An 11,300-nucleotide genomic window follows, 5' to 3' on the forward strand; every position below is an offset into this window, starting at 1 on the left:
TTATGCTGGATGGTGAACCAGCTTCACCATGCTGGTCGACCAGCTAAACCATCATAGACCAGCATGGAAATGATGCAGTTTTTTCTAGCAGAAAAGTCCCTCCCTTCGGGGCAGAAACTGTGTCTCTTCTGGGTCAGATATGTTGCACATGATGTGGTCCTTTTCATTGAATACATTTTAGACCACAGGGGGGCATACTAGGGCTCCTTTTGGTGGCTGCAGTGACATGTCATCACTCCCCTCTATGCTCCTATAGTCTGAAAGCCATTGGGTGCCCCTCAAAAACAATCAAACACATGTGTGTGGCCTACAATTTTAGGGGAAAGTTATGTCACATTGCAACTTGGAAAAACTGGCTTACCAGACCACAAATGTTCATTTGCTGTTAGAATGTATAGGTAAGGAAGTCTTGCCTACATTTATACACACGCCTTTTGGATGACTCATAGTTAAGTTTAGCAGCTCCCATCACCAGCCACTAGATGGTATTGATAGAAGACAGGAATAGATTACATGGATGGTTTAGAGGTTCTGAGGAAAATCTGAAAATGATCTACAGTAGGCTGTGGAGCAATGGCTCCAGAAAATTGTGACTGGGGGTGCTATGGGGGGCTGGCTATTTAGAGGGGGGGCTAATGAATCTTGGTTTACATAGAAGTCAGTCAATTGGGCTTGTTTTGAGGGGGGCTAAACCTCCACCAGAGGAAGCTAAAGCTGCAATTACCTACCTAGGTTCCATCCTGGAGGCCAATCTTTCCGGTGATAAAATGGCCACCAACGTAATCAAAAGTGTCAACCAAAGAACAAGATTCCTTTACAGGATCTCCTCACTGTTCAACAAAAACACCTTGAAGACCTTAACAGGAGCTACTACTTGGCCTAACCCCCCAAACCCATCTGACCCCTGCCCGCACTTTGACAGGCTGGAATGGCTTAGGGTCGACGACAGAGTACAGCATCTTGCAATGGGTCTGGTCCACAAGATTCGATACACCACCAAGATACCCATGTACCTGTCTAGATACTTCCTTAATGTTAACGAAGTCCACACCCACAACACCAGAGGGAGTGCAGCTAACCATGTACAACCCAGATTCGGCACAAACAAGGGACTAAATTATTTTCGCTCCTATGCCACCAAAATGTGGAACGCCCTACCAACAGTCATTAAGACATGGGAATCCCTTGCCTCCTTCAAAACCGCTCTCAAAGGGCACCTACGGACGGCTGCAATTTGAAAACACACAGACACACACACGCAGGCGCGAGCACACACGCACGCAGGCAGGTGCGCACGCACGCACACACATTTCTTTCCTTTTCAACTTCCTTTTATATTTATCTTGTTTTTGCTTTCATATTCTTTATTTATTTTGTTTGTTAACAAAAGCAAGAGGCCTAAGGAGTAACACATATAGCTAGCAAGGAACCAAACCAGAGTAGCAAAATAATATTACAATAACATTTATTGGAAATAATGGATCTTTACAGCATATTTAGAGTAGGGAGAGCATAAATCTTCAGGGTGGCCAAAGCCAACACAACAAACAAAACCCTGCCCTACCTGAAAAGGAAAAGGTTATCCTAAAACTACACCAAACTAAAATTACAAGTCTATGCTCCTTACTTTAAACACTCAGTATTAAAGTTACCTTATCAAGCACTCAGCAGCATAAGGTTTGGCACACAGCCTACAGACTTGGAACACATTCACAAGCTTGAAATGCTAGCTACAAACACAGGGTTCAGCACATGGAGGTGACGGATGGCAAATGACCTGAAGGGGTGTTCATCACAGGTTTTTATAATGACTGGCCACTCCTCCAATCTCCACTCGACTCCACCCTCCAATCACCATATAGGGCACAGAAATCACAGGAATCAGTCAAGAGGGTTAACACACCATATGAGGCCACATAGGGCCGTAACATCCCCTGCCATGTGTGTGTGTGTGTGTGTGTGTGTGTGTGTGTGTGTGTGTGTGTGTGTGTGTGTGTGTGTGTGTGTGTGTGTGTGTGTGGGCGTGTGTGGGCGCGCGGGGGGTGGGTGGGAGGTGTGTGCGTGCGGCGTGCATGATTTTGTTCGTGCGTGTTCCTCAGCCTTAATGTAACCTACAGTATATCCATGTGTAAGTCTGAGTAAAATTAACACTGCAGTGCACTTTAAAGTGCAGGGATTCTGTAAATCATAGCAGTTTCCTGTGAGAATTACCATGCGCTCACGTTCAGAGTGTTATGTAATTGAAGCCATGCTGTATAAATGGAACAGTCAGTCAGGTGACCATGCCTGTGAGGATTACAGGCTTTGATGGTTCAACAGGGACATTTTCTCTTTCAGCATCATGCTATTACTATTCTGTTTCATATTCTAGGTATGGGAGCGATTAATGTGATATTATTCTTGTGATCTATTCACATTTTAAATCATGTGCACCGCATTTGATATATTTCAGTTGTGTGTCTCCGATTCACATTTTTCATTTCCATATGTTAGAACACATTTACACTGTACACACACACACACACGCACGCACGCACGCACGCACGCACGCACGCACGCACGCACGCACACACACACACACACACACACACACACACACACACACACACACACACACACACACACACACACACAGTCACACACATATTTTGGGGATAGCTCCCACTTCAGAAATGTATTGTTGTTATGCATTTCCTCTCAAATTGACTTGCAGTCATAGTTGGAAAACATTTTATCATTGTGTCTGACCTCATTTCTTACAATATTCTCCACATCCATCATTCTATTCTGTTTTGAAAATAGCTGATGCACAAGTTCACAACGCCTTGCAAATTGGCTATTTTCATAATATTCATGTGTGGAACCGATTCAAATAAAACAAAATGCCTCTACTCCTACACAAGTGCTTCTCAGGGTGGGGGGTCCCCATTTCTGGCATTTCATGATCATTTTGTGGGAGTCACCGCTTGAAAACGTTCCACTTTTGTGTGTGTGTGTGTGTGTGTGTGTGTGTGTGTGTGTGTGTGTGTGTGTGTGTGTGTGTGTGTGTGTGTGTGTGTGTGTGTGTGTGTACACATGCCGGTTTAGCTCATCGCTGTGTTAATCCTGCTGCGCTGCACATCTGTGTCTCCCACTCACGTGCACAGACATATGAGCCACATGGTTGCGTTCCCACTGCACTCATCTCTCTCTCTCTATCTGTCTCTCTCTCTCCTCACTCACATTCATTATACCCATCACTAGGGATCATGGTAAATCTTCAGGGGTTGTGTAATAACTTAGAAATTTGTTTTCTAAAACAAGAGTTGGGAAACACAGTCAAGTAATGAGAAAATACTTGCACATGGTACACAATACAAATGGTAGGCCTATAGGCTTACATTACATGATACGATACTCATTGTACAGTATACCATGTACATACTGTGGTACACAATACACATATTTCTGATGTGAAGAACATACCCTGTGGGTTTATGCTCCATCATAAATTAAAGGCAAAGGTACTAAGGTAGGCAATAGGCATGGATGAAGCACTTGGATTCTCAGAGTTCAGAGTATGACTAAAATACAGTTCAGTTCAGTTCAGTTCAACCAAAGAACAAGATTCCTATCCTCACTGGTCAACAAAAACACCTTGAAGACCCTAACAGGAGCCCTCGTACAAGGTTTCTACGACTATGCATGCACCTCTTGGTACCACAGCACCTCAAAGGCCCTTAAAACAAGGCTCCACACTTCCCAAAACAAACTGGTCAGGCTACTAGTTTGGCCTCACTCCCCAAACCCACCTAACCCCTGCCCACTTTGACAGGCTGGACGACAGAGTACATCATCTTTCCACAAGATTCGATATACTCCACCAAGATACCCGTGTACCTTCCTTAATGTCAGCAAGTCTACACCCACAACACCAGAGGGAGTTCAACAAACCATGTGCAACAGATATGGCACAAACAAGGGACTTAATTCATTTCACTCCTATGCCACAAAGAAATACCAATATACCAACGCTATATGCCAACAGTCATTAAGACATGCAAATCCCTTGACTCCTTCAAAACTGCTCTCAAAGGGCACCTATACCGCAAAAGCTGAATCCCCCACCCTACCCACTCCTTTTCCCCTCACTGTACACTGTACATACCTCCTCTATGATGATTTCCTGTTTTTGGCTAAGTGTATATTTGTAGTCTCTCTAAATGCTTGAAATGTAGGCCTACTGTAATTCTCTAATCTGTTAATATATACTTCAATCAATTAAATGTACTCTGGGATCCCAATATAGGCTATGTTGTAAAATCAGTAATGCATATCAAAGCTGGGGTTTAATATTGCAAGGAAAAGCGTTGAGAATTACTGCACTACTACTATGTCTATGTCTTTAAATCACAAGGAATATAAACCCCTCCCTCGTTCTACTGTCAACTAGAAAGAAAAAAGAAAAATCATTCATGCGTCGGAATGAACGAGAACGTGCACGCAGTGCGCGCGCACACAGACAAGCGAGTAGAGAGAGAAAGAGAGAGAAGTTGAACTAATTGTTGTTTAGACATTTTTAACTTGACATTTATACGCGAATTAACGTGTAATAAACGTCCGCTGCACGTCTGTCTGCGAATTATTATGATTATTGTGATTATCTAATGGAAGTGGAAAGATGAAGAGGAGGAAATCTTTTCTTCGTTGTCGGAGAAGAAAAACTGAAGGAGCGCGACCGATGTGTAAAAAGAAATACCCGATCGCAACATATTTCTTTTGCGCGTTGATAATATGAACGCTAGTTAGAGTGTGTGCGGCATGCGTTAGTTGGGTTCTCTTCTGTTTTCTTTTAACAGTGGCACATACGTACATTGTATCCTCGTTACTTAAAACAATGTAGTCGCTAAAAAAAAAAGAAGAACAAAACGGTCTTATAAATAACATGTCATTACTGAGTTCGAGAACATGTCGAACAACGTGACGACGACGCCGAAGCCGTGTTGCAAAAGCGTGGAATGGCTGCAACTCCAGTTGGAGTCCGGCGGAGGAGGACTCGGAGGCTCGGCCGGGGGTTCGGGCGTGCTCGTGCTGGACTGCCGACCGCACGAGCTGTACGAGGCGTCCCACGTCGAGACGGCCATCAACGTGGCCGTGCCGGGCCTGATGCTCCGCCGGTTTAGGAAGGGCAACATCCCCGTGCGGACCTGCATCTCCAACCACGAGGACAAGGAGAGGTTCGTGGGGCAGTGCGCCGGCGGCGCCACGGTGCTGCTGTACGACGAGAGCACCGCGGACTGGAGCAGCCCCCCGTCCGGCCCGGGGGGCTCGGTTCTGGGGCTGCTGCTCCACAAGCTGTGGGAGGACGGCTGTAAAGCGTATTACCTGGAAGGTAGATTACACAATATTTGACTTGGTGTGGTTCTCAAACTTTTTTAAATTAATTTCAAGGACCCCCGTAACTCTGAGTGTACAAATAGAAGTATAGAACGGGTCCATTTGGTTATATTTGTCCATTATCAGAGTTACAGATCCATTTGGAACCCCATCAAGGAACCTTGAGGGTCCCTGGAAGGCTGGGAATGGATGATGGATCCCACTTTGAGAAACCCTGTTTTAAGCCCCAGAACGCGTTGTGAGCTTTAATTGTAGTTCTTCTATTTTCGGAGTAGAAAATGTAATCAAAAAGTCGTGTGATGATGAGGAGTTGTTTACTCCGTCCATATAGCCTAGAGTAGGGTCGCCTCAAAGAAAAGAAAAAACTGAACTGATCTACAAGCTTGCGACAGTGTTATAACTTATTACTAGTAGTTTGTAGATCTGTTCTTTTTGGAAAGACACTATGGAGCAAATTGATGGAATGAATTGAGGTTTATGCTTATTACAATATACAATCTAGCCCATATAATTTAATAATGGGAAGAAGTTTATTTACTTTATTCTTTTGTCTACTTTTGAAGTTTGGAAATCTAATTGTAATTACTTTACATTATTATAGATTGGTATGTTAGAGGGATTCAATCTTATTATATAGAGTAGATTATGTCTAAAACATTTCTGGACTGTCACTGAGATTCTTAATTAAAATTCCAAAATGGCTGCGCAGTGTTTTTGCTCCAACAGGACCAGGCATGCATTTCACAAATGGTCTGTTTGGGAAACGTGAACCAAAAAAAATCTGCTCATTTCGGCAAGCGGCATTGTCCTAATACTGTTTATTATTAGTATTATTATTATTATTAAGTAGCTTCAGTCCATGATGTGATGAGTGTATAGGTCATATTAACCCGTGTAGTGGATAAATCTACCTCTGTGAAATGGGTTTAGTACATACACCCTGGGCCTAAATATTTAGATGACAAGGGTCCCCCAGGGCCTATAGGTCTAGTATTTGCCTCTACACCAAATCGCTTTGCTGAAAATAACAAATCTACAAGCTCACAACACGTCACATTACGAGCTTGTACAGTAGATCGACTATTTTCACAGAATGTTCATGTGGTTAACTAACTATATGCACTTTGCCTCTTGTCCAGGGGGATTTCTCAAGTTCAAGTTGGAATATCCGGAACATTGTGAGACTCTGCACGACAGCTCCTTTCCCGGTTCATCTCCGCCGCTGTCCGTCATGGGGTTAGGAAACCTCCGGATCAGCTCAGACTGTTCCGACGGCGAGTCGGACCGCGATCCCAGCAGTGCCACAGAATCAGAGGAAAGCCCAGTCCCCGTCGGCAACCAGCCGGCCTTCCCGGTCCAGATCATTCCGTACCTGTACCTGGGCTGTGCCAAAGACTCGGCCAATCTGGACGTGCTGTCCCAGTACAACATCAAGTACATCCTGAACGTCACGCCCAACCTCCCCAACATGTTCGAACACGACGGACACTTCAGGTACAAACAGATCCCCATCTCGGACCACTGGAGTCAGAATCTGTCTCAGTTCTTCCCAGAGGCAATCTCATTCATTGGTGAGTATAGCTCATTGGCTGACCGAGTTAAACAAACACACACCCATTGGTTATCTGCATCAACAGCATTTCAACACATTTACTATAAGTTTGCACAATAGACAGACAGACAGACAGACAGACCCTTTTTATACACGTATGTTTGCTAGTGTGATATAGGAACCCATGCCCCTGTTATGCAATTCAGAGCACTTACTGCAGCATCCATTATCATAATACTTGGAGTCCATTCTATGACATCTCCTTGATAACACCAGGAATCTCCATATATGGGGATTTGTGGATTTATAGATATTTCTGGAGTGCCACTGATCTGACCTACTTCACACCAGCAGCCAGACACCACACTCAATTGGGTCTCCAGCGACGCGCACTAAGTTTGAAGTGGATCTCGAGACACACAAAGGACAAAAATACACAATAAATCACTGAATGGTTAAAGACAGTCTGAATTGTACTTTTGCTACACGTAACCCATTTTCTCACACCTCCACTTGAAACCACAGGTGTTTCTCTTTGTGTGTGACGTGGGTGGTTTGGTTGGCGGTGTTCCGTGCTCACATGATTTAGTGGTAGAAGGAGGAAACATGGCTGTTTGATCGCCAGGTCATGAGTTATGTTGCGCACACACATCCTGATTGTGGCGAGGCAGGGCGTAACACTCAGTTTGATGATATCTGTAAACATGTTTAAAAGAGGATGTGTGAGGTATGCTCTTATCAAGATGAAATGAGTGTGTGTGGATAGATTGGCAGTTATGCAACACAGTACAGAAAAAGTATACTTCCAGGAGTAAAAAATAAAAGATAATAAAGAGTAGGTAGTAAAGCAAGAATTAAGTACCAGAAACCAGGAGATTAGCGTGGTGTATGAGCTAACACTTTTATAGCCAGACTTTTTGATCGTGAAAATGAATCCTTCACTGTGGGAGCTTTTCACTAACCTTTGAAGAATCACCCGGTCGTGATTCGTAGCTCCATTTCACAAAAGTCTGCCTTAAAATAGTGCCATCGCTTGTCATAGTGTCGAAAAATATTCCACGGTCCCGATCAACAACAAGAACGGAGAACAGAGCGACATGGAGGCTGGGGGCATTGGTTAGACGTAAGGTTGGTGAGGGGTGCGTTAAAACAACCAGGTTAAGGTTGGTGAGGGGTGCGTTAACACGGCCGGATTAAGGTTGGTGAGGGGTGCGTTAAAACGACCGGATTAAGGTTGGTGAGGGGTGGGAGAGGGTTAAGGTTAGGTTTAGGTGTGCTGCCCCGTGGGAGGTTAGGGTTGGTTTGAGATAGGTTGTACTAGTTGTAGGACTAATGACTGGTCTAAACTAAGTACTGCACCCAGAGGCTGCCATGATTCTCCATAGGCATTGCATTGTGCCTCTATACCCAAAAGCCCTGAGAAGCGAGCGTCAGGTTTTTTTTTTCGGTCACGTGATCCAAACATGTTGAGGTATCACTGAGTGTCCGCTGAAAACCTTGTATGTCTTAAAAGTTATCAAAAATGGCGAATAAAACAAAACACAACTAGGTATAGATCCAGTATAAATGTAGTCAAAGAATTTCATATTGACTACTATGAATGTATGTGTAGTAGCATATATGTGCATATGAGGAAGTTTTCCAGGTGACAATATTTACGCTATAACTTCTCAATACAGTAAAGAAACTATAGGAACAATATATAAGCTATGAAAGGGCATACATATTGATATGGATGAATAAGTATTAATTTACATGAATATATGTACAGTATACAGTATATATTCCATGTTCCATGATAGGCCTACATTGAACTGAATAAAATGTGTACACAAATGTGTAAATTTGGATGACAGTCCTGACTCAATATACCTCAATATCGTGAAGTATTGTAGATAAAGATCACACAGCTCCTATGTGGAAAGAGCATGTGACGTCACACCATTGAAAGTCAAGATTTATGATAATTTTATGTGTATAAATTAAAGCTCAAGTGATTAAAACCAGGAAAATATAATAGTGTTGATATATTGCCAAGCCCTATGAATATTCACCAGCGGCTGTATTCTTCTCTCACAGATGAGGCGCGGTCCAAGCAATGTGGCATCCTCGTCCACTGTCTGGCGGGCATCAGTCGCTCCGTCACGGTCACCGTGGCCTACCTGATGCAGAGGCTCGATCTTTCTCTGAACGACGCCTACGACTTTGTCAAGAGGAAGAAGTCTAACATCTCCCCAAACTTCAACTTCATGGGGCAGCTCCTGGACTTTGAGAGGACGCTGCACAGTCCCTGCGACAACCGCTCCACGACAACCAATGACACGCTCTACTTCACCACGCCGACCAATCACAATGTCTTCCAGTTGGACACATTGGAGTCCACATGATGAGGGTAGACCAGACTTTGACCCTCTATGTTGCATTCCGTAGCGTAGCTTGTCAAGATGCCTGGCTGGCTGGCTGACTGCTGCTGTTCTCATACTAGCACAAAGAAAAGCTACAATTCGATCCCCAAGTGGTCAGCTTCACTGTCGCCGAGATGCGCTTGAGGGATTTGCTCAACATGCTCGTTGATGTCATCAAGCGTGCATCCACGTGTGATATCAATACAAAAATATATAATAATTGAAAATATAAAGAACAGGGACCTGGCTGATGGCAATGGCAATAATATGTTTCCAGTTGAAGCAGAAATTGTGTGGAGACTGGGGGGAGTTTAAATTAAATGGGATTCATTGATGCTTCATTGGAGCGCTGAAAAAATATATAAGGCAGTTTTGTAGTTTCTGTACTAGTTTGTCACGCAGCAAGGGGTGTCTGGCATCATGGCTTCCATTGAAAATGGCTTGTAGCCTGTCGCTTCTTTGCTGCTAAGTGTGAACGTAGCATCAGGCAGTGAGTCAGTCAGCAAAAGCCTCTAGGTTGATCTCTTCACGGCCATAGCTGAGTGGGTACAGACTAGAGGTCCCTGGTTGAGTAGAATGGGGTGTCACAGTATCCCTGAGCGAGACACATAACCCCTAACAGCCCCCCCTTGTGCAGTCATCATGACCATCTAAGCAGCCACCAGCTCACTGAAACACAATTTCCCCTGTGGGATCAATAAAGGTTTACCCTTTTTGTTTCTTTGTCATGGTGTGCACGCACCCCTTTTGCATAGCAGTACATACATAAACAAGGTCCTCGGATGCCTTAAAGAATTGACACAAGGATTGCTTTTGTAATCCCCCATACATGGTACGTATCGTGAGATGCTAGGAGGTGCTCAGTACTAATCACAGGACATTAACTGACTGTTATTTCTTATTTGTTATTCACCACCAGCTGAAAAGTGGATGTGTATTTCTTTGTAACTCTTGTGCCTGATTTATACTTGGCTGCATGCTGCGTCGCACACCAAAAATAGCCAACCTACAAGTTCAGAACCGATCGTGAGCTTGTGGATCCGTTAAGTATAAATCAAGGTTTATAGTTAATTTGCATTGTTGGTCTGAAGAAAGACCAGTCCCATATGTTTTGATGGTACTCTAGCTGAGGCAAATAAGCTACTACAGTAGGCTGACCTTGAATTATCGTACAATCTTCCTCGATTGCAGCTCGCTCACAGCAGAATGGACTTGACCATTGAATGCATTTTACCCAGAATACCTTCACTAATGTCTTTACATAGCAAACACAGTAACATTAGCCACTTATGGTTGCGCTTAAAAGTCTTTTCAATGGTTTGACATCACAGAAATAATCAGTGGTGAAATATATTTGTCCAACAGCTCTCTGTTGATATCAACGGCATCATTTTGCATACTATAATGTTCTGTCAAAGACTGTTCATATCGTCTGTTCCTGTGGCCTTTACTGCACCTTAACCCATTCTGACCTGAGATCAGATTCATACGAGGTTTCCGCCGGACAAACACTGGGTCTGATGAACCCATTCTGACCTGAGATCAGATTCTAAAAATGTCAGTCGTTCTTCGATTTTTCAAAAAATAGCAGACCTACAAGCTCGTATCGCGCCACTCGGTGGCGCGATATGAGCTTGTAGATCTGCTATTTTTCAATAGCTAAAGCATAACATGATGCTGACACCAAAATGGGTGCCCGGTCAGAATGGGTTAACACCAAATTAATCTACAGTATGTCTGCTTCCGGTAACTACACAGTAAAATCCTGAACAAAGTACACCACAAAACAAACTACAGATAACTCTTCAGCCACAAATTAATGTAACACTTCCGGGTCCATTTAGTTAGAGTTGTACACTCTCAGGAGTATTGTTTTCTACATTTTCAGGTCAATCTCCAATCAGGAGAGAATGCATGACAAACAAGTGAAATTGGGAGTGTCCCACATGGCATTTAATCTTGTTTAT

The 11,300-nt window shown here is 43.6% G+C and overlaps 1 protein-coding gene across 1 annotated transcript; it reads left to right on the plus strand.

Annotated features, from left to right (window-relative positions):
- The first annotated feature begins 4,471 nt into the window (after nucleotides 1-4,471).
- On the plus strand, nucleotides 4,472-10,789 carry LOC310861159 (dual specificity protein phosphatase 7-like). The gene is made up of 3 exons (XM_083768499.1): nucleotides 4,472-5,371; nucleotides 6,516-6,947; nucleotides 9,008-10,789. Exons 1-3 carry the CDS (start codon nucleotides 4,948-4,950, stop codon nucleotides 9,313-9,315), a joined length of 1,164 nt encoding a protein of 387 aa, XP_083624625.1. The 5' UTR covers nucleotides 4,472-4,947; the 3' UTR covers nucleotides 9,316-10,789.
- Nucleotides 10,790-11,300: the final 511 nt, after the last annotated feature.

This window comes from Protomyctophum parallelum (assembly GCF_964188405.1).
Source record: "Protomyctophum parallelum genome assembly, chromosome: 7".
Classification (NCBI taxonomy): Eukaryota; Metazoa; Chordata; class Actinopteri; order Myctophiformes; family Myctophidae; genus Protomyctophum; species Protomyctophum parallelum.